General features: G+C 37.9%; 1 protein-coding gene across 1 annotated transcript; it reads left to right on the top strand.

The window, feature by feature from the left end:
- The first annotated feature begins 1,671 nt into the window (after window positions 1-1,671).
- LOC115447030 (cadherin-23) lies at window positions 1,672-24,936 on the top strand. Its single transcript, XM_030173925.2, is given in 37 exon segments — window positions 1,672-1,825; window positions 4,557-4,723; window positions 6,027-6,098; window positions 6,651-6,809; window positions 7,453-7,564; window positions 8,350-8,497; window positions 9,403-9,639; window positions 10,300-10,498; window positions 10,785-11,074; window positions 11,285-11,458; window positions 11,672-11,865; window positions 12,121-12,148; window positions 12,150-12,239; window positions 12,575-12,676; window positions 12,829-12,998; window positions 13,290-13,468; window positions 13,873-14,047; window positions 14,366-14,537; window positions 14,539-14,568; window positions 15,314-15,455; window positions 15,941-16,141; window positions 16,652-16,773; window positions 17,320-17,535; window positions 18,542-18,667; window positions 18,940-19,060; window positions 19,414-19,511; window positions 19,980-20,112; window positions 20,371-20,475; window positions 20,761-20,930; window positions 21,252-21,350; window positions 21,565-21,757; window positions 22,041-22,150; window positions 22,449-22,609; window positions 22,964-23,167; window positions 23,534-23,698; window positions 24,335-24,434; window positions 24,593-24,936. Coding segments are annotated over 36 exon segments (5,154 nt in total). The 5' UTR covers window positions 1,672-1,825; window positions 4,557-4,656; the 3' UTR covers window positions 24,683-24,936.
- The last annotated feature ends 50 nt before the right edge of the window (window positions 24,937-24,986 follow it).

Consider the following 24,986-nt stretch of genomic DNA (forward strand, 5'->3'; position numbering starts at 1 on the left):
ACATAAATTCAGACAACCGATTTATATATTCGGACATGGAGATATTCCGGCTCTCTATCAAGTCAGCAAGAATATCACTTTGCCCGACTCGCGATTCGAACTCGAAACTTCAGAGTGGTAGTCGTACCGTGCACGCAACATAATTATATTAAATTGACCCTATATAAAAGTGAAATGGGGACCGGTAGAAAAATAACCTAGCCTAACACTAGTGCAGCATAGATGACTTGAATATGTCTGTTACACAGCGTACGCAGAGCGATAGCGTAACGACCGAATTTTTGGTAAAATAGGCAACTTTTGCCTCCTGCAATTCGCTCAAGTCCGCCTACTGGATCAATGTTTGACAACTTTATTAATATGTTGTTAGATATGTAAACGTTTCGGAGACGAATATTAGTCCAAGACGAATCTCGCGCCCTTAGCTGTACGGAACTGTTTCAAATGCTTTTCACACTCAAATAATTACAAATCCAACTTTGGCTAGTCTAATAATTTCTAATTTAATTGTCATTAAAACAATATATTTTATACCTTCTGCTAAGTTTTGACTAACAATTTTAAATATACTGTGCAAGATCTTTCAGATGCGTTGACACATGTAACTTGTAGCAAGTTTTGTAAGCTTCTTTGAGAAGTGACCGTGCCACATTAAACATTACTTGCGGATATCGACTTCTGTAAGTTATTTGCTTGTCTAAACAATTTTGGAATCATTATTTGTATTTGCGGCTGCAACCGGACGTGAATTACAATTGAAAGATTAACTCATAACTCTATTTGGCGTGAACTTTCTTAGACATTATTTTTATCAATTTATCGATACGATTATAATAAAAATGGATTAAAGCGATAAATAATTTAAATCCCACAGTAAGAAATTCTACAGGGAACTCCCTAAATGTTTTATCGAGGCCAATAAACAGTCATGCGTCTCAACATTTAAAAAAAATTAAGTCCTATGTACTTAGTCTATGCACAGAAATAAGAATAGTGTCTAATAAAAGTTTCTTATATTTGTCTAATTTCATTAATGATCACGAAAAAACATAACATTTTGCTACGAACCACAAAATTTAGCGGATATAAGTACACATTTATTTACAATTTTTTTTATTAGTGTGCAGGTTAAAATTGTCAAAGACCTTAACAATAATAAAGTAATTAGTCATTAACCTAATTTGTGTCTTGTCTCTTTCAAATAATTAGACGCAGGGAATAAAAACGTGTCAAAACAGAGATTAGACAATCATTAACTTCGTAAATTACCACTATTAATTTACAATGTTTGATTAGTGATATTACTATAATTAATTTGACTTCTAATTCTGCTTCTAATGAATTTTAATTTGAAGTCATTGTGGGCAATGGAATTAATTAATAAGCATATTCTAAATAATAACATCTACCACCCATCATATTTATTGAATACTTTATGTAATAGTAGTATTAACATCGAAGTCCGTTGAAACGAATTGCAAAACAAAAACCGACTACTGTTTTAAGTGTTTTTATAGAGCATTGTAATATTCATCCTGATAGTGACTACGACAAAGCGAACGTACAGCCAAATTCTTCGTTAATGTGGCTGATATTAATCGTGCGAATTCCCACGTTATCCATATCAGGTCCGCCATTAATCTATAGGTAAATTATAAATAATAATCATTATATACAATCTTATCATTATCGACCGCTGTACACGAAAAAAAAACAGTTTTACTCAAACGGACAATCGGAGTGTGGTGAATTTTTGGAAAATATTTTGTGCGGTTCCTTTAGTTGTGTAATATAGTACTTTAGTTACAAATTTGGAATAATTTGGGTAAGTTTTCACTAGTTTATGTATAATCTTATCAGAAATCAAATCTATTGTCTTATGCGGATGTAGATTACCAATCTAGTACCAAAATTTTTCTTTGCGCCGACATTGTGAAAAATGCCACGAAACACCACAAATCGTAGGTGAAACAGCAATTATTGGTGAAATAAAACCTACTTACGCTCGAACTAATAGAAACTATGAAACAAAACATATTTCTGCCTAAATGAGTTAATGCGTATTACGGAAACAGATAATAAAAATGCCACTATATTTTATTACTGATAGAAAAATAGGTAGGTAGTACACAACAAAAGGATCATTAATTTGGTACACAGTTAGAAGCAAAATATCGTTAAATTTAATTTATAGATATATTTACGGTCATTAGGGCTATGACCATTTCGCACAATACGTTGCCCCACTTAGCTGAAGACTTTCTGTTATGAATTACTATTTGTAAATCGACTCTACCATTCCTATTACAAAAGTGGGCAGATATTGACGTATAGTTGTAGCATGTAAAGGAAATGATTTAAGTGTAAACAAAGTTATTTAGATGTTGAAATAACTAAGTAAAGATAGATTGACAGCAAAGAAACAGTTTTGTTACCTAAGAACTTCGTAGAAGGATAATTATTGTGAAATTGCACTAGCGAACACCATGGATAAAGGATGGGGTTTACAACTAATAGTTGCAGGTAGTATGTTCAAAGCTAATTTCATACATTAAAAAGGGGCCATGTAAAAATATATGTCTGTACAATTCTTTTGTTGATGTGCAATACGTATAATGCGGGAAAAACGTATTAAAGAAACTTTGGAGTTTAATTACCAGGAGGCAATATGTTTTTTTTTTGTTTAAAGAATATAACTTTTGTATAAACAGGTATATGTAGTGCTTTGAAAAGTTAACAAAGTATTTTGTGCTGACCTCAAATTAATTGGAGATAAGAGCACGTGGAGGCAGGCTGCGCCGCCATCACGCAATCAAATTGCACGTAGAGTCGGTCAATTTAAACAATGCAAAGTCGGAAATTTACATATTATATTATACTAGTACAAACAAATGCTAAAGATCGCTAATAGCTATTATTTAAAATAATATTCATTAAAATAATATATTTAGTAAGAAATTAGAAAAGACATACATAGATTATTTATATTCTTATGAATGACGCATAAAGTTATTATAATAATGGCAATAAACGCATTATCGCTCGCAAGAAGTCAGTTAATCCCTGATACACTGTGTTATGCACTTGCAGTAAATCTAAATAAAATTTATTCACATTATTATGTGCCAGCTACACCAGAGATCATCCATGTAGGATTTATATTATTACCCCTCTCCTTAATTAATTTAAATATATCTAGTCCTTTGGATTTTTGTACAGAATAGCGAAAACTGCATCGAAAGACATTCAGCCATATTTAGGAGATGCGCAATCAGTATAATAAGATTCTAATTTGATTTCGCTTCAAAACAATATTATCTTTATTTCTTCCGAAAAACGCATTAATTTAATACTAGAAATTGATATATCTGACCGATATAAGGATTTAGTCGCAACCTATCACACAAGGCGCCACGAAGGTGCTGCCAAATTACTGTTAAAAAACACAAGAATATTCTGGAAGTAACTGTTGCTTCAATAACTTAATCATTCTGGTTGTATAATATAGTTATATCCGACCCGATAGGACCATCGTACACAAGGCGTAAAACCTTGTATAGTAAGTAAGTGTGCCGCGCTACTGAAAACTGGGCGGCATAATTCTGTCGACCACTCAACAGCAGTGGAGAAATTAAATTTTCCAAAAGGCAGCCAGACACAACTTATATGTTCTAATAATATGCATAAATGCCGACTTCAAATCGTTCTAATAATTATAATTAGATGTAACACAAATTACGAAAGGGAAGCCGACAGGAACTGTTCGACAATATTTAGAATTCCAACTGTAGTGTGTGTACTTAGTACGTTGTACACGTCTCAACATATATATCGATCCTTCCATTACACAACTCTACTTCACTTACCACTAGGTGTCGTGCACTTTGCCATGCCCGCGTAAAAAAGCGTTTGTGCCACGTCTAAAGAAGCGGAGCGCAGGAAAACGCTCACGTCTGAGTTCGCTAGTGGTATCTGCCTATATCTTCCTCGATAGAAATATGATTTATTATGAACAATAACAAACACACTTGTCTAGCACAGAAAGATAAAATGTTTATTTCAAACATATTTTTTATTATCAGCAATGCAATTTTTGCAATCACAAGGAAGTATTAAGATATACTTCAATTAAAAACTAATCAATGTGATATACCTAATCATGATTCTTTTTGGATTAGTCACTCCATCATTATAAAATATTTTTGTATTGAAGTAGAATGCTTTGTGAGCCTGTTTTGGAGTATAGTGATTATAGACTTGAGATGCTTTTTTCTATCAATTGATAATTGACAGACCTTTTTTAAACTATGCTGGTAAGTGAAGTGAGATCCATATAGAGTGATGATTGCCGAACTATGTTTATCAACCGCCAATCAACACAAATACGCCGGCCTGATTCAAACCGGATATACATAGCGTGATACAGTAAAGCGAAATACTTCGTGAGCCACTGTGGCTGGTTTTATTATAAAAAGAAAACATTGTATAAAACTTTTATATACTTTAGTTGGTCGCTACGACTACTATACTAACTAGATACTATTCATCGACAACAGCAGCAAAACCATCTGCAGCAACAAAATCATCTGCAGCTGCGAAATCATCTGCAGCAGCAAAAGCATCTTCAGGAGCGAGAAAAGCCCCAAATAATGTGAGATGGCAGTTGATGTCCGAATCGCTGCCTTCCTGCTGGTGTTTATATCGCCTGCAGTTTTAGCTCAAGGTAAAATCTATATTACAAATGTCTTAAGAACTGTAGGCCACTCAACCACGCCGGTCGAGCTGTTCTTCGGGGATCTTTGGAGAGACATCCTGTTTTTATTTTAACACTAGCTTCCGCCCGCAGCTTCGCCCGCGTGGATTTCGGACTTCAAAAATGGAGGAGGTGCTCAATTTATCGGGATGTTTTTTTAATGTATGGTGGTATGCAGGTGGTCCGATTGTCCGGTCAGGGTCTGATGATGGGATCCTGGTGAAATCGAAAGAAGCATATAGCAAGATTCAGTATTCACGCGTGATGGCTTATTATTAGCGTATTTCATGTATAACTTTGGTGTTTCTATACCGATTTCTATGATTCTTTTTTATGGAATATTTAATAATGTTAACTTTTTTAATTAGGGATGACTGAGAGTGTTATAAACGTAAGAGTAGACAAATATAATGAGAAAGCTTCGAACTGCTAAGCTATCGGGAGTTACACGTGTTATTGTGAGTCAACCATAAAAGATAGACATATGCTGTCGTGGGATATTTTTTATATAATTTTTAGGGAGAACATTTCCGTCATACTTGATTTCTGTGTAGCTTTAACCATTAAGGTTACACACGCGACGGAAGCTTAAAAAATGGAGTAACTTCTCCCGTTTTCCCAACATTTCCCTTCACTGCTCTGCTCCTATTAATTGTAGCGTGATGAAAAGTATACTATAACCAGCTCAGGAGTATGAAAAATAATTGTACCAAGTTTCGTTAAAATCCGTCGAGTAGTTTTTGTTTCTATAACGGTTATACAGACAGACAGACAGACAGACAGACAAAAATTTTACTAATTGCATTTTTGGCATCAGTATCGATCCCTAATCACCCCCTGATAGTTATTTTGGAAATATATTTCATGTACAGAATTGACCTCTTTACAGATTTATTATAAGTATAGATAGATAGATTAATACAGTAAGCTTACTTCATTCACATTCACTTCACCTGCTGTTAGTGTTAATTTCATTTACTTATATTAAAATGTAGACCATAAAAGTAAAAACATACTTAGACGTTTGGTACAGTTATGCCGTCCTACCTAATTGCTTCTACGCGCTCCGCTTCTATGGTCCTTCAACCCCTAGATACAGGAACGTGGAAATTGAATACGTATCATAAGATATAAGTATTATAGCCCTTATTAACCGACTTCAAAAAAAGAAGGAGGTTCTCAATTCGACTGCTTTTTTTTGTTTGTTATACTTAGTATTACAGTTGAAAACAATTAATTCAGGAAATTTTATGATATTGTTGTTTATTTTCAGAGAGATGTGGGTATATGACCGCCATCCCAAGGCTACCACGACCGGATAATTTGCCAGTACTAAACTTTGAAGGTAAATATCATTTTAAATATGGCATGATGATACAAGGTACAAAAATATAAATTAGATACTTCAAAAAAGAAAACAATTGAGTTTTGAATCAACAATACCAATTTAAAGAAGAAATATACTGTGTATGTAATAACTTCAGAAATTATGCATTTTTTTATTAAATACTGACGATGACGATACTCTTCAAAGGCACATTAATCGTGATGTATAACATATTCGGAAATGTGTCCTTTGATATGTAAGAACTCATGTATTCGGCGCATACAAAATACAAGCTTTTGCTTACTGCTCTACCCGTGTCAAAGCTCAATCAAAATAATAATAATTCAGATATACTTTAATTCTTACGATGTTGAAATTACCAAGAAAACTTACAGAAGTTGACTTCCTCAAGTGATTGTTTATCGCGAGACAATCCAGGCAAACCCGTTTTTGCAATGTTTAAAGGTTTTGAAGGCGACTAGTGCATCTGGAAGTTTTTACGCAATATATAGCTACGACAACTTGCTAGACTAAATTGAACTTAAGAATCAGAAACATGTTTGATTCCAGGCCAGACATGGAGTCAGAGGCCGCTGCTCCCCGCCCCGGAGCGGGATGACCTGTGCATGGACGCCTACCACGTGATAACAGCCAACCTCGGCACGCAGGTCATCTACATGGATGAAGAGATAGAAGACGAAATCACCATCGCCATACTTAATTATAACGGTAATTTATATCATTGTCCAAAACTACATTCGATTAGGAGCATTTTTCAACTAAATGATAATGGTACTAGTAAGCCTTAATTTGGCCAGTGCGAACTTTTACAACTGCGCCCACGCATAAACTAAAATTTGGTCCTGATCCTATCCTGGCACTGTCCTACGGCTCTGCTTAATAAAGGAATAAACCAAGCGAAACCTCTTCCCTGATGGTAATACAGCAACACCACGAAGAACAATGTAGCCTGTGTAATGTGGGACATTTATACTAAACATCGAATCTCTCAAAGTGACGACTACAGGGCAATGCCACGCAATGCTTCTACAAATTAGCTCTTATTTCTACTTAGGTCCCTATCCATAAACAGTAACTAGGTAGAAGTATCAAGAAACATAACAAGTCACGCTTTCTATCCCCGAAGGGGTTAGCTTCTGCTTACCCCTTACAAGATGGGCATCCACTTTTCGCCATGTTTTTCCCCCTATTATATGATAAGAGGCAAGCCTATACCGCCATAGAGGGCATAATTCCTTAATTCTGGTTTAATACTGATCAGAAAATCTCGATATTACTTTGTCCGACCCAGGATTCAATACTGTATCAGGTATATCGTACAAAATACTATCTGAGTATATTCTTCGTATAGGACCATCAACTCCGTTCATTGAACTGCCATTTTTATCCGGTTCGTACAATCTGCTGATGCCGGTCATCAGGAGAGTTGACAACGGGGAGTGGCATCTCATCATCACGCAAAGGTTGGTCCAAATAGTTGCATAAGTTTTGACTATTAGTGTCTAGCTATGATGATAGTCTAGTTTTCTCCGTAGTTGAAATTACAACTACGTTAAAAGTCGCGTATATTTTATCCACTTGCTTCCAAACACTTCACTTCTATGAAAATGACAAAAAACTAATAACATAGTGTTGTTGGTAACTTCTCTTCTATCAACTTCTCAACTTTAACGAATGCTTCATCAACCCTAATCAGGACCCAATTGATCGTGTTAAAAGACTAACCGGTTCTCAATGAACTTTCAATTTGAGTAATCCTTTTAAGGTTAATCCTTAACTCGATGTTAATCGGACTACATAAAACCTGAAAAAATAACCCGGGTTAAACCATTTAACGGATACCTTATAGGATAACTTTGTTATTCTTCTGTCTGCTGTCAAGATCGTTTTCCTCAGGAATGCGTAGATAATAGTTTCCAAGACTTTACAGCCTTCATGTTCACGGAGGGAAGGGGGAACGCGATAAAATTTGAAAAATAGTTTGATTTCAATGTCTACATTTGCATAAACATAAAAAAACATTATGTATCGAGTTGAAATTTATATAAAATACCTGAGTATTGATTGACACTGATGTGTACGGTCTCTTTTACCTGTGAAAAATTCAAACTTGCAAGACAACGCGATCAATAGATTTGACCGTTTATGTCGCAAATATTTTTTAAGTACCTTTCGTTTCTCTAATTTAACCAGTTAAACGACCTCTTTAACCTAACTGGCGAATTTTTATTATGTGTTATTATTACAGACAGGATTACGAGTTGCCCGGCATGCAGCAGTACATGTTCAATGTGCGCGTGGACGGCCAGTCGCTGGTGGCAGGCGTGTCTCTCGCTATCGTCAACATAGATGACAACGCGCCCATCATACAAAACTTCGAGCCTTGCCGGGTTCCTGTAAGTTGCATGCAGTGATAGCCTTGGGCAAACTTGGCCACCGCTCGGGGACCTCGCCCTATATAAGGGTCTCCTAATGGCTGAACATTTTTTGGTCACCACTACATAGCAATTGAAGAAATTGTTAAAATCGGAGAGTTTCTTGGCTCCCTCTTGGAGCCGCGCATCGGTTAAGGCCGCCAATGGTTCCATGATATTTTCATTACCTACCAAGACTATTTTTCTTCTTTTCCATTTGCAGTAGAAGTTATAATTAGGTACAGTAAACGGCACAAATCATGAACACATTAACAATGGTCGGGGTGAGCTTGAGGGTGTACAAATTGGACGACAGTAAACAGCAGCTTGGTACATATAAGCTAATAGACAACGGGCATCGACAAAGAAACCAATCGCGCAAAACACAGGCCGTTGGATGCCAAACCGACCAATCACGACTCGTGACTTGATCTATATCACAATTTATTAATTCTACTGACAACTGCAGCGTGCTAACAACATACCCCCTTATTCGTAGACGTTATTTATCTAAGGAGGCTTTGTTTATGTGACAGCTTGCTGTTTGTTCAGCTTCGTCTATCTGACAGCCAACTAGATTCAACTTGTATCTCAATATTAGCCAATCACAACGGCCCTATGTCTACGCACTGCGAAGGCTGTCATATCGTCGGCACTGAGAAACAGACTTGTTATCACAGCAATGCTCTGTCCTTAGATAAATAGCGTTTAAGAATACGGGCGTAAGTGTTTTGTTCAGTAACCAGGAAAATCATTAGGTATTATGAAACTAACGTAATTTAAAATGTTTAATAACGCTGCTATAATTTTTGAGTCAAGACGATTACCATACCAAACATTTAGGGACACAATCTATCCCCTACATTTAACCTAACTCCATGTTACAGGAACTGGGCGAGCCAGGGTTGACAGAATGCACATACCAAGTATCGGACGCGGACGGACGGATCAGCACAGAGTTCATGACGTTCAGGATCGACAGCGTTCGTGGCGACGAGGAGACCTTCTACATCGAACGGACGAATATCCCCAACCAATGGATGTGGCTAAATATGACCTTAGGCGTTAATACCTCGCTCAACTTCGTCACCAGTCCGCTTCATATATTCAGCGTGACAGCCCTGGTGAGTTTATAAAATGTTTTAGATAATATATTTGTTCTGTGTCTAACTGATTTTTATACTCTACTACAGTCTTTCAAAAGGATATTAAACTCATTGTTTATATATACATTTTCATAGTCAGTAGATATTAATATTTATAGATTTACCGAAAAATGTTCGATCTATTGATACCAAGTTCAATGGCTTCACCAGCCTCATGGCTGGTACGACCTTTCCTTCTTGTCAAAGGCATAAGATCATATCAAATGATCATGCATCCCTTTTTAGAATCATATTAGTGTACGTAAAGGGACAAGCATTGAAGATTTATTTATGTGTGCGTTTGTATCGACACCATACCATTTGCCTTTGTGTATTTTGCTTTGAATTTAGTGGTGACACTATACGTAATAATATAGTAATAGGCCTGTAATACAATGCTGTCCTACTGCTGGACATGAGCCTCCTCTACTACTGAGATGGATTAGGCCTTAGTCCGCCACGCTGGCCTAGAGCTGATTGATAGACTTCACACACCTTCAAAATTCTTATGGAGAGTTTTTCATGTATACAGGTTTCCTCACCTCACCCTAAGTGACAAAAATTTTATTCGCGATGGCGTGTTGTATTCTACCGGTCTTATCTGCCCTAATATTTTAAAATCTTTCACTATGCTACCAGGACTCGCTCCCGAACACCCACACGGTGACTATGATGGTGCAAGTGGCGAATGTGAACAGCCGTCCGCCGCGCTGGCTGGAGATCTTCGCTGTCCAACAGTTTGAAGAGAAATCTTACCAAAACTTCACAGTGAGGGCGATCGACGGAGACACTGAGATCAATATGCCTATCAACTACAGGCTGATCACAAATGAGGAAGGTGAGACTTTTGGTAAAGACCAAATGTCTAAAGAGACATGAGGTCTTTTTGTAATTATTCTACTGTCTCTTTCATAGCACATGAGTTCATAAAACGTTATACCTCCCCTGAGTTTAATTACGTAATATTTTTTGAGTTTCAATATCATAATGGGCATTTCATTTGTGTCAGACATCACGTTAATTTTCTAAGTTTACATCTGTATATATTATATCTATCAAACTGTTTTTATATTTAACTAAATGCAATATTTCCTGCATCAGACACATATTTTGATATTTTCCAGACACATTCTTCAGCATCGAGGCCCTGCCTGGTGGAAAAAGCGGGGCTATATTCCACGTGTCACCAATTGACCGCGACACACTGCAACGAGAGGTGTTTCCACTTACGATCGTCGCTTACAAATACGATGAGGAAGCTTTCTCCACATCAACAAACGTGGTCATCATTGTGACAGACATCAACGACCAGAGACCTGAACCTATACACAAGGAATATCGACTGGCGATCATGGAGGAGACGCCCATGACCCTCAACTTCGATAAAGAATTTGGATTTCATGATAAGGATTTAGTAAGTGATATCAATATTTATGCAAATATTATTAGGTTGTTTATGAGATACTCGGTTTTTTTTTCTTTTTTCAAATTTGAATATAACAAATTTGAAAAAAGAAAATATGTATGGTTTTAAATTTGTCTGACCCTGTTGGAATACATGCATACATGGTTTTATAGAAATACTACTTAGAACCTGTTTAGTAACTCTATATATTGACTTCAGGGTCAAAACGCTCAGTACACGGTGCGTCTAGAGAGCGTGGACCCTCCAGGCGCTGCTGAGGCATTCTACATAGCGCCTGAAGTCGGCTACCAGCGACAGACCTTCATCATGGGCACCCTCAATCACTCCATGCTGGATTACGAAGTGCCAGAGTTCCAGAGTATTACGATTCGGGTAAGAAGCATTGTATGGGCTATCACACTCAGTTTCATGATATCAAACAAAGTTTCCGGAACACTACAATGTGTTAAAAAAATAATCAGAAACTATGAGTCGTTTAAATTTATCAAACAATAATTTATTATAATTCATGGGCGAAATTAGCTTTACCAGACTTTAGGCATATTTTTGAACTGACTTGCATAATATCTAGTTCAAAATTAATAGGTGGTAGCGACCGACAACAACGACACGAGGCACGTGGGCGTCGCGTTGGTTCACATTGACCTCATCAATTGGAACGATGAGCAGCCGATCTTCGAACACGCCGTGCAGACCGTGACCTTCGATGAGACTGAAGGCGAGGGGTTCTTCGTCGCCAAGGCGGTTGCACACGACAGAGACATCGGGGATGTCGTCGAGTAAGTTGGCCAAGTGAAAACTTTATTTCTTTTTAAAAAATATCAATACTCATTTCAATGACGCGGGAAAACCGTTATTTAAATTTCAATTACAAAGCATTGCACGGAGCTGCGGTTGTTACCTCGAGAATAAATCTAGCACCTAGTAATCATTAATTATCTATTTTTCTATTCACTTTTTACACACCTTCTGCAGAAATATCTATTGTAATATATAAATTATATATAGATTCGTTATACCGTATTATTTTCCAGGCATACTTTACTGGGTAACGCTGTTAACTTTCCTGACCATCGACAAACTCACCGGCGACATCCGCGTCTCAGCTAACGACTCCTTCAACTACCATCGAGAAAGTGAATTATTTGTGCAGGTAATTAAGAGGGGTGCAACAGTGCTTAGTACACCTTAATGTATCGCATGGAAATTTCAAATTCATTTAGTACCTATTTTGCGAGCATATGAATGAACTGCAACAACAACAAAAAAAAACAATTGTATTTTTTTCTCGATATTATATCATATATGTTTATAGCTCAACCTGTTTTTCAAAAGAACAACATTAGAATTTCTTGCCCGTTCTTCTCTGGTGAGAACTGCTTTCCGAGCTATTGGTAGAGTTAATATTGACGGAATCTAATCATTGTATAACATTTTACAAGGTTTAAATATTTTTTTTCATTTCATTCCATAATGGTAACTTTACAGGTGCGAGCTACAGACACGCTGGGCGAACCCTTCCACACGACGACGTCACAGCTGGTCATACGACTAAATGACATCAACAACACGCCACCCACCTTACGGCTGGTAAGGATAAACTTCTGATCCAGTCACAAACAAATTGTATAAGGGAAGACTAATGACTAATAACTACTAAAAGGATAGGCTTCTGATCCAGCTGCGAACAAATCGTATAAGAGAACACTCCTTTCCTACTAATCAATATTGATGTTTATCAGCCTCGAGGCAGTCCCCAAGTGGAGGAGAACGTGCCTGATGGACACGTCATCACCCAGGAGTTACGCGCCACCGACCCCGACACCACGGCCGATCTGCGCTTCGAGATAAACTGGGACACCTCTTTCGCCACCAAGCAAGGCCGCCAGGCTAACCCCGACGAGTTTAGGAAGTAAGACATACTTTTTAGGCAGTTATTAATAGAACAGGGTGAAAGAATTTCGTTTTGTAACTGGAACGCTGTAGAAGTTGCAATTAATGTGATTAGGTATCTACTGGGCATTGTTATACAGATTGATATCCCAGGGTTGGGAAAAATTATAATAGGTTTTTCTGCTTAATATCAGCCTAGTGACTCGAATTTCTCCCCTATTACATGGGACTTCTCGTAGCGAAATGCGGGTGTGATGATACTCCTGGCTGCCGCGTAAAAAGCCCGTGATATAATGAATGCTGTTTTCAGTTGCGTGGAAATCGAGACCATCTTCCCCGAGATTAACAACCGGGGACTGGCTATCGGCCGCGTTGTAGCGCGCGAGATCAGACACAACGTGACCATAGACTACGAGGAGTTTGAGGTCCTCTCCCTCACAGTGAGGGTGCGGGACCTTAACACCGTCTACGGAGACGACTACGACGAATGTGAGTGATTCTCGTGCGCATAACTTCATTGTAAAATAATCATTCATTTGTTTTTTTTTTATTGCAAAAGATTATTGGCCAATCTTTACCTTATAAGATAAAGAATAGAATTCCAGCTTGTAAGAGTTTATCTCACAGTTTATTATTCAGAAGCATAGAAAAGAAAATTATTATAGACTAATTGATATTATTAATCCAGGATCCAAATGACTATCTAAAGTTCTTAGTAATCTTTAATATAAAATACTTTTAAAGATCCTTACACACGATCTCCTGCCTCGTTTCCTCACTTAGCTATAAAAGCAAATAATTTTCTATCTTTATAAAATCCCAGGACAGCCATACCAAACAATCCCTTTGAAAATGGTAAAGTCCGTAAATAATGATAACTTATTCTTTTGCAGCGATGCTCACAATAACTATAATCGACATGAACGACAACGCGCCGGTGTGGGTGGAGGGGACTCTGGAGCAGAACTTCCGCGTGCGCGAGATGTCCGCGGGCGGGCTCGTGGTGGGCTCCGTGCGCGCGGACGACATCGACGGACCGCTCTACAACCAAGTGCGATACACCATTTTGTGAGTACTCATTTATAGAAGGAAAGACAATGAGATGAATTACCTCTTACTGAGTTATCATAACAGTCAATAGCCCTCAAAATATTCTCCTTAATCAGTTTTACTCAGTTTAGAAGTAGTAACGTACCAACAATTGCTTTATAGTTTATCCATGTGCTCACAATCAGAGCCTTTAAGGGCAACTTACTAATTAAGCTTCTGTCTTCATGATAGTATTAAACAAAAGTAATAGTGTTGGTAATGCTCTTGATGTATAATCAGTAATTGACTTCCAATGAACCTTCATTAGGTATGAGTCGTCTATGTTTTTCTCTTCAGCCCTCGTGAAGACACAGATAAGGACCTGATAATGATCGACTTCCTCACGGGTCAAATTTCCGTGAACACAAGCGGCGCCATCGACGCGGATACTCCTCCACGCTTCCACCTCTACTATACAGTGGTCGCTAGTGACCGATGCTCGACAGAAGATCCTGCAGATTGCCCCCCTTGACCCGACTTATTGGGAAACCGAAGGAAATGTGAGTATAGAACGGAAATATAATGGGTATGTCCACACAAACCTGTGCTTATAGAATCCGAAACCCAGAGGGTGACCTCAACTTCTAACAAACAAGTAGATCGTAAGTTTTCCAATATCCTTCCATATTATAAAACAAAGTCCCCCACCGCATCTATTTGTCAGAACACAATAAACTGAAGAACTGGTGAACGGAATCCGATGAAAATTGATATTGAGCTCCTGGGAAGAATATAAGCTACTTATTTTTTCTCACGAAAATATAAAGCGGGTCTTTTATCATAATAAATCATAAAAAGACCGGCTGCCAGACCTCAAGACACTGTGAGCTCATTCTGCGTAGATCGGACCATCAACAGCTAAAATTTAAAAAAGTTGTATATTTGAAAAATGTAGGTAGATATTGTAACTTTGACTTTACGGATGAACAACACCTCAGTCCCCCTGTGACCATGAAGGCTGCAAAGTCTTCGAAACCTCGGGAGAAAATAATAATATAAAACCGCGATAAAATCCGTTAATAGTTTTTAGATTTATTTCAATGTCTAACATTCGCGTAAACATAAGAAATCATTATATAAAATCTCTTTCACGTGCGCGAAGACGCGTCCAAAAGCTACTACATATAAAATTATGTAATTCCACTTCGCTTATTATTTTAGATATAAATACCTAAGAGTTGAAATACTCATCTATGCCAGTAAAACGCCAGCCTTACAAAGTACCGACTGACCATTTTGTTCCAGATCACAATCCACATCACCGACACGAACAACAAGGTCCCGCAGGCGGAAACGACTAAGTTCGATACCGTCGTGTATATTTACGAGAACGCAACCCACTTGGACGAGGTGGTCACTCTGATAGCCAGTGATCTTGACAGAGACGGTAAGCATTTTATACAACCTTTATGTGGGTTAGCAGGATAACCTAAAACCAGACTATTGCCTTTTTATTTCTTATAGCTTTTAATGACCTTGCCATTCGCCTGATGGTAAGTGATACAACCGCCCATGAACAGTATCCAACAGTTTGAATTGGATTTGATTTCCTCAGTGGAATACCAAAGTATTGTTTGGTATTCCACTGCGGTGGCCATCCCGAGACATGATATGTTAGGTCTTATTATGTCCAGTAGTTACACTGGCCACAATGTTCTTCAAACCGGAACACAACTGTGACTACACGCTGCTGCTAGGCGGCAGAAATAGACATTGTGGTGATACCTACCCAGGTGGACCCTCACATAAGACAAACCTACCACCAATAAATGCCTATGAGTATGAGCAAGAAGCGAAGGACATCGAAAAGAAATTACTGACTTATTTATACAACTTTTTGTACTTGACAAACATTTCAAATTATGTTTATAGAAATATACCACACGGTGAGCTACGTCATCAATTACGCAGTGAACCCTCGACTGATGAACTTCTTCTCCGTGAACCGGGAGACCGGCCTGGTGTACGTAGACTATGAGACCCAGGGGAGTGGCGAGGTGCTGGACCGTGATGGTGATGAACCAACGCACCGTATCTTCTTCAACCTCATCGACAACTTCATGGGGGAAGGAGGTATGTTGGCCAGGCATGAATCATCAGTGATCGGTATTACATAAGTTACAATAAGTTAATGATTTTGGGATGCTGATGACTCCTTAGAGTTGACATTTGCATCAACTCTAATGGAGGATAAGAAACAATATAAAAAGTAATTGTTCGAAAATGTTTAGGTCATGTTGCTGCAATAACAAACAAAATATCCAATTTAAACCTTAATAGCCGTCAATTATTCCTTGATCTTCATTATTAGTACTCCAATATAGGGTCGGCACAAAACACACTTTCATACATATTGCTGAAATTTTTACAACCAATTGCATGACACATGACTTCACAGAGCATCATTCTTAGGCAAACGTTATTAGATAAAACCTATAGTGTTACTGACCTGCGAGTCTAACTCAGCATCCCATGACTTTGTAAACTGTCATTAAACCGGCATTATTAAATTAATAATAACAAGTAGTAAACTTAATAATTCAAACTCTCTTTTAGTCACACTATTTTTTTTTTAATAAACAGAAGGTAACAGAAATCAGAACGACACAGAAGTTCTCGTTATCTTGTTGGATGTGAATGACAATGCTCCTGAATTGCCACCGCCGAGCGAACTCTCTTGGACTATATCTGAGAACCTTAAGCAGGTAATGAAATGTGTTACTATCTAGATACGTAATACAGAATAGTATTACGTTATGAAAAAAATTGTCTTTGTTTAGATGGATCTTAAAAGTAAACACAAAAAGCATAAAATACTGATTTGCATTAAAACAAATACAAGATTAACAACAGAATTCCATAGCAATCGCAGCATTCAAAAAATCTATTTTTTATCTCTTATATATAAAAATGAATCCCTATTTCCCTTGGTCACGCCATCACGCGTGAACGGCAAGACCGATTTCACTATATTATTTATTTCTTTTTTTTTTGTTTGTTGTGTTTATTATTGTCAGGAGAAGATTCTTATGAAAGAAAAAAATCAAAAAATTGCGCGGAAAATTTAAGAAAAATTACGAAAATATTAATTTTATATAACTGTCAATTGTTTGAAATAACTGTCGGCGATTGACAGAATGCGCGCTGCAAATTCATAGTTAAGACGGGATAACGTCTGTCGGGTCAACTAGTATATTATACAACTAAGTAAAATTTTATCCACGATATAAATAATCTTGAATCATATCCAGGGCGTCCGTCTTGAACCGCATATCTTCGCCCCGGACCGCGACGAGCCCGACACGGACAACTCCAGGGTCGGTTACGAGATCCTGAACCTCAGCACGGAGCGGGACATCGAAGTGCCGGAGCTGTTTGTAATGATACAGATCGCGAACGTCACGGGAGAGCTGGAGACCGCCATGGACCTCAAGGGATATTGGGGGACGTACGCTATACATATACGGGTGAGTGATTAATTTAATTACTTTAAAAAGCAGCGATAGCCCAGTTGGTTGTGGAACGTACTACCGAGACGAATGTTCGCAGATTCAGATCCCAAGGGCACACACCTCTGACTTTTCAAAAAAAATATGTGTGTATTCTTTGTGAATTATCGCTTGCTTTAACGGTGAAGGAAAATATCGCGAGGAAACCTGCTTAACTGAGAAGTTCTCTATAGGATTTTCGAGGTGTGTGAAGTCTACCAACCCGCACTAGGCCAGCGTGGTGGACGACGGCCTAATCCCTCTAAGTAGTAGAAGAGGCCCGTGCCCAACAGTGGGTCAATATATAATACAGGGCTAATAATGATGATTAATTTAATAATAGGCATCGTCGTCATTAAATTATCTAGATAAGTAAGATCAAGGGGCCCTATTCCGTCTACGGGGGCTAATAGAAGACCAGCTTTGATAACCATAAAGGTAAATACGGGATTTTTTAATTCTCTTACCTATACGTCTATCGAAGCTGTTCTTCGAAGAGAACGTCCGTAATTGCAAAAAGACGAATTCGCCCTTATAGATGGAATAGGACCCGTGACTTTACAAGAAATATAAAAAAAATATGCAGAGGTCTAGACTCTAGAATGTCTAAAGGCTGCTGAAATGCTATAGAATGATACTGAAAGTATAAAGGTGCATAACTTTATAAAGATAATGACATTTAGCACCATGCAAGCACTACTGTATTACATAAGGGCATTGAGGTTTCGATTGTTAATATCATTGGGCTTAATGGAACTTAACATTTATTAAAAAATTTAAATAAACCATGTAGAGCTGTGAAATGAACTTTGTGATTCGGAGTTCTGAATTACGTTGTTGCTTTTTATTGATAGGCGTGACAATATAACCTAAGCACTTCTGTTATGTTTAACAAACATATAAATTTATATTACCTTTAGTTTTAATATTAGATTCTCTGTATCTGCTACTAAGTAGTGCCTAGTTAATTGCTATTATATTTCAGGCATTCGACCACGGCATTCCGCAAATGTCCATGAACGAGACATATGAGCTGATTATCCATCCGTTCAACTACTACGCGCCTGAGTTCGTCTTCCCGACCAACGATGCCGTCATACGACTTGCGAGGGTAAGGTTGCAGGAATTTTAGGCTTTCAAAACTATGCTGCCTGCGAAGTTTTCTATTTAACATGTAGTTAAGAAACTCCGACAAATGCGTTTTGGTAGTTCCCCTGAATAGAGTCCATCTACGATTAATTATGCTTTAAGTGCACTCAACACAATAACCTACAGTATTCCAGATAAGAAATCCTAGATCCCTCATGTATCAAAGAAGACTACTATCATTATAACCAAGAAAACAAAGTCGTATCTACAAACAATATTAATAATGCTTTAAAGGAACGAGCTGTAATCAATGGAGTTCTAGCGACAGTGAACGGAGAGTTCTTGGAGCGGATATCGGCGACTGACCCGGACGGACTCCACGCGGGCGTCGTCACCTTCCAAGTGGTAGGCGATGGTGAGTTTCATGTACACGTAGACGAGAAAATAAATGATCATCAGTTTTAGTTAACACTTGAAAGATACCACTTCAGCATCGGTGTCGATAACCTAAACTTGCGCTTTAGTATAGGTATATTAAAGTATTTTTAATATTTATCAGTGAAAATTCTACTGGTCTATGTGCTAGTCTTACTGTCATTAATATTATAAATGTAATTTCACTGTTTAATTTCCAAATATAATAAAATAAATAATAAATACTTGAAAACAAAAGAATGTCAAAAAAGGGTCAAAAGTAAAAAAAGAAGCTAAACAGTGATAAATATAGTTGTTTTTATCAAATATTAGAAACAGTTCCTTATATTACAGAGGAATCACAACGGTACTTCCAAGTAGTTAACGATGGCGCGAACCTCGGCTCGTTGAGGTTACTGCAAGCCGTTCCAGAGGAGATCAGGGAGTTCCGGGTGAGGGTCATCAAAATTAAGTTTATAGATCTGATTCAAAAACACGTACTGTTTTCCTAAATTATAATTAGGGACAACTAAAAGGTACAGTTACAATAGTTGCAAAACAAGATTGAATTGTTTTCTCGAGCACTTTACAATGCGTCTTAGTATTCCTATCATTTAGAGATATAGTCTATGCGGCAGCTCTTACAGGAGAGTCCATATAAGAATACCAGCCTTCCAGACTGCCATCTAAAATATCGATATCTACACATACTTACATATCTTCACATATATCTAATTTATCTCATATAAGGGTCATCGTTGTAAGTTACTGTCTACTGACCAACACAAAAGCTGTTTACATCGCCTTAACTTTACATACCACTACAAAAACCTAGCAGTCGTATGAAGCCTAAATATGAAGTAAAATTCCCTCTAAATTAATATGTTCAGTAAAACGTTTAACACCTGTGAATGTTCTAGATAACGATTCGCGCTACAGACCAGGGAACGGACCCAGGACCGCTGTCCACGGACATGACGTTCAGAGTTGTTTTTGTGCCCACGCAAGGAGAACCTAGATTCGCGTCCTCAGAACATGCTGTCGCTTTCATAGGTAAGCTACTGTTGCTATTTCACTTGCATATTATACGAGAATTTTCACGTAGGTTCAGGAAAAGTTCTAAAATGTTCAACTGTTTATTTCAAGATCATTCTGTCCCCTATTACTACAAATATATCTAGATACATTCAGACGATATGTTCCGCTACTTTAAAGTCACCACCGCAACAAAGTCATAATCTACATACTGTAACTGTCTATATGTACACACACACCACCACTGGTAACGGCTAACTCACAATCCCATTACAGAAAAGAGTGCCGGCATGGAAGAGTCTCACCAACTTCCTCTAGCACAAGACATCAAGAACCATCTCTGTGAAGACGACTGTCACAGCATTTACTATCGTATTATCGGTGAGTATGGTTGAAAATGACTTATTATTCTATAATTTTATTAATCGATTAAGTGCGGTGCTAATATAGATATCGCAGCGAGTGTAACCTTAATATTACTCTCTTTCATTCTAAAGATAAAAAAATATATAGAAATCTCTTAATCGTGTTTGTTTGAGTAGATCCTTATCCAGTCTAAAATTATCTACTACGTATCAGATACATAAATAAGTAGCAAGTTCCTATTTAAATAACATTCTGAACTGTAGTTTTGACTTTTTTTTTATTACTTTCGTGTGTCGGTAGATGGCAACAGCGAGGGTCATTTCGGCCTGGATCCTGTTCGCAACAGGTTGTTCCTGAAGAAAGAGCTGATAAGAGAACAAAGTGCCTCCCACACTCTGCAAGTGGCGGCTAGTAACTCGCCCGATGGTGGCATTCCACTTCCTGCTTCCATCCTTACTGTCACTGTTACCGTGAGTAGATGTCAAATTTATAAATTCTGAACACAAATATCTATTATTCTAGTCTTCTCATGAAATGGTGGTATATGAAAGTGGAAAGGTTTCTGTTAAATATTTGACTTACCAGTTACCACATAATGAAAAGTAACGTATTAACGACTGCACAGTTTTGACTCATGATTATCGATTTATGCTAGGAGAACTTGTACATTATCCACAGTTAAATGTAGAGCTATATTTTGCTCGTATTTTAAAACATAAGTGATACAACTACTAAGTAGAGTAAGTATAAGAGTACTAAATCAACAAATTAATTATTTTTTTTCCTAACAGGTGAGGGAGGCAGACCCTCGTCCAGTGTTTGTGAGGGAATTGTACACCGCAGGGATATCCACAGCGGACTCCATCGGCAGAGAGCTGCTCAGATTACATGTAAGAAAGCATTACTAAACACCGATAGAAGTCAACTAGCGATAATCTCTCGTCAATTGATACCTACTCTATCTAGATGCAACTATAGACATTATTATGATCAGGCGCATTAGAACAACTCTGTCTTGCTCCTATAAAAAGCACACTTGTTGATACGGACAAGCAAGCAATTAGGTTACAAACAGGCTACATTTTACTTACTATTCTTCAACAGGCGACCCAGTCTGAAGGCGCGGCCATTACTTATGCTATAGACTACGATACAATGGTAGTGGACCCCAGCCTGGAGGCAGTGAGACAGTCGGCTTTCGTACTGAACGCTCAAACCGGAGTGCTGACGCTTAATATCCAGCCCACGGCCACGATGCATGGACTGTTCAAATTCGAAGTCACAGCTACTGACACGGGTGAGTCTTTAGAACATGAGATTTTGATCATTCTGCTACTGATTTCATTTCAACTCCGGTTACATAAATAGTTTTATTGCCATTAATGGAATAGCAGGAATAAATGTACGGGATTCCAAACCCTCGCTGCTCAAGTCCGATTCACATGTATAATCATATTTTGTTTATAAATAACACATAATGTTGAGCTCCTTCTTTAAGAAGTAGTAAATTTACTGTTGGGTCGTACAAAATTTTATATAATCCTCGATAATCATGTAATATTTATATCAAATATATCCAGCCGGCGCTCAGGACCGCACCGACGTCACCGTGTACGTGGTATCCTCGCAGAACCGCGTCTACTTCGTGTTCGTCAACACGCTGCAACAGGTCGAAGACAACAGAGACTTTGTAAGTGAACATAATATTCATTATTATCATCATTATCATCAGCCACAAGATGTATTCTAGGTACTGAAATTCGTATGATAAATCGCCTGCATCCAACGAATTCCTTTTAACTTTATCAGGGTATCTATCAGACTTTTAGGTGACCATCCAACGCTGTTCTTGCAAGTAGGGTACGTCACGTCATTTGCTCACATATACTGTAAAACATAGATACTTTACATAACCTCACTTCACTTATATCCACGTCGATTTACATCACTTCACCTTCATTTCAATTCCGTTCACTTTTTATTCCCAGATCGCGGACACCTTCAGCGCTGGGTTCAACATGACCTGCAACATCGACCAAGTGGTGCCCGCCAACGACCCCGTCACCGGCGTGGCGCTGGAGCACAGCACGCAGATGCGCGGCCACTTCATACGGGACAACGTACCCGTACTCGCTGATGAGATAGAACAGTAAGCATTACGATTTAGAATAATTCTAGACAATCTAATAATAAAAATGTACTGGTTACGGTAATTATTTCAAGGATTAGGTGAATCGAGGTTCATGATAGAATTTTAGTTTTGATTCTCTGTAATAATGAGGATAATTTAAATCAAAGACTTGAAAACTCTCGTTTAATTTTTTTTTAACTTTCTTACTCAATCCTGAGGGTCTTAAAACCTTTACTCCAGAAGTATAGAGTTGTTTATGTCCCTGTTACAAATTACTACTCTCAATTTGGAAATGATATATCTCACCGCTTAATTGAGTAACCATTGACTGAACAACTGCTTCAGGCTATAGTCATTATAATTTTTCTTCAGGATCCGTAGTGACCTAGTCCTCCTGAGCTCGATACAAACAACGCTGGCGGCGCGATCGCTGGTGTTGCAGGACTTGTTGACCAACTCCAGCCCGGACTCGGCGCCTGACTCGAGCCTCACGGTGTACGTGCTGGCCTCACTGTCTGCTGTGCTCGGTTTCATGTGCCTTGTGCTACTGCTTACCTTCATCATCAGGACTAGAGCGTGAGTATACATTCTGTCCATATTACCTTCCGGTAAAGATACGCATTGTTGCACGATCACACTCTTGTTCCGAGGAAATGTTACAACGCGGAAGCAACATTACACCTTCAGCCAAGCAATTAAAAAGCTAAATATGCCGTCAGAATTGTCTTTGAGTTTGAATGATATAAAAATGAATGTTATTGCTAAAGATGATAAACGCAGCGCAAAACTTTCTACTTTAAATTTGAAGTGGTATCACCTGAAATGAATTTCCCTCACGCATACACCATACAGTCCTTACTTACATTATCTTATAGATTCACCATTGATATCTATTCTTATGCTTACACTGACTCCAATTGAAACGTAACATTATGTTTTCAGGCTAAACCGACGGTTGGAAGCCCTGTCGATGACGAAGTACGGCTCACTGGACTCTGGATTGAACCGCGCCGGCATCGCCGCCCCCGGCACCAACAAACACACCGTGGAAGGCTCCAACCCTATCTTCAATGAAGCAATAAAGACGCCAGATTTAGATGCCATTAGGTAAGATGGACGCACGCTTATAGTTTACATACTGTGTTCACAGTGTATTTCCAGAGGTAATTTCTTTTATATTGGTATCTCCTTAGTTTTGTAAGTTGTAACATATTATTCTTCGAAGGAGTCACTTAAATAATGATTTCTTAAATTAAATTAAATTCGGATTTTACGTACATTTTACAATTCTACAAAATTTTGTGGTAGATATCATAACTTTGACATTTCGAACGACCAACACCTCAATCAAGAAGAAGAAGAAGACGTAGCGTAGGTAGGCCTCCCACGAGATGGACCGACGCCTTGGTGAGGGTCACCGGAGTCCGATTGATGAGGGCGGCCCAGAACCGGTCCCTGCGGCGCTCAATGGGGGAGGCCTATGTCCAGTAGTGAATGATTCCCGGCTGAAATGATAACACTTCAATCCCCCCGCGACCATGAAGGCTGCAGTCTTCGAAAAAACAAGAAAAACATATAATATAGAAAACCGCGATTAATCCGAAAAATAGTTTAAAATAAAGTCTATAAATAGTTTGTGTGGTCGTCAATAATCAATTTCTAGCGGGCAATAGAGTTAAAATATAGCACAATACTGTACTTTCTATGTTTAATACATCTGCATAATGTATCTTTTATTAACAGCGAGGGTTCCAACGACTCTGATCTGATCGGCATCGAAGATCTTCCGCACTTTGGCAACGTCTTCATGGATCCTGAGGTGAACGAAAAGGCAAATGGTTATGTAAGTTAATATTTATTTCAAGCGGATTATAAAGGGCCGTATTACCTCATGCTAGATTATTTTTCAAATCTTAAGGCCATAATCACAATCTATGTTCCTGGACGTTCAATTCTAAAGATATATTTTAAATTCGTATTTAATTTACATTTTTATTCCAGCCCGAAGTCGCAAACCACAACAACAACTTCGCTTTCAACCCGACTCCCTTCTCGCCTGAGTTCGTTAACGGACAGTTCAGAAAGATCTAGAAGATAACAACACTAGTTAAGATCATTAATTTTGGAGTTTGGAATTAAGATTTTTGAAAGGATAGTTGTGATAAGCCTGTGATTTTTAAAACTGTAATTGAAAAAAAAATTGAGACCTCCATTTAAGCTCTTGCTCTCATCTCATCAAATTTTATAAAATGCCATTAGTCATTAAGATACTCAATTTAATTTAAGATTATTTAAGATATTATGTAAAATAAATATATTTATTTTATTAAAAATATTTAAACCAACTGTCTTTTTAATTCGCATATTCCATAAAAGAGTGAAAATCAAAATTATA

The sequence above is a fragment of the Manduca sexta genome, chromosome 21, assembly GCF_014839805.1.
Source record: "Manduca sexta isolate Smith_Timp_Sample1 chromosome 21, JHU_Msex_v1.0, whole genome shotgun sequence".
Classification (NCBI taxonomy): domain Eukaryota; kingdom Metazoa; phylum Arthropoda; class Insecta; order Lepidoptera; family Sphingidae; genus Manduca; species Manduca sexta.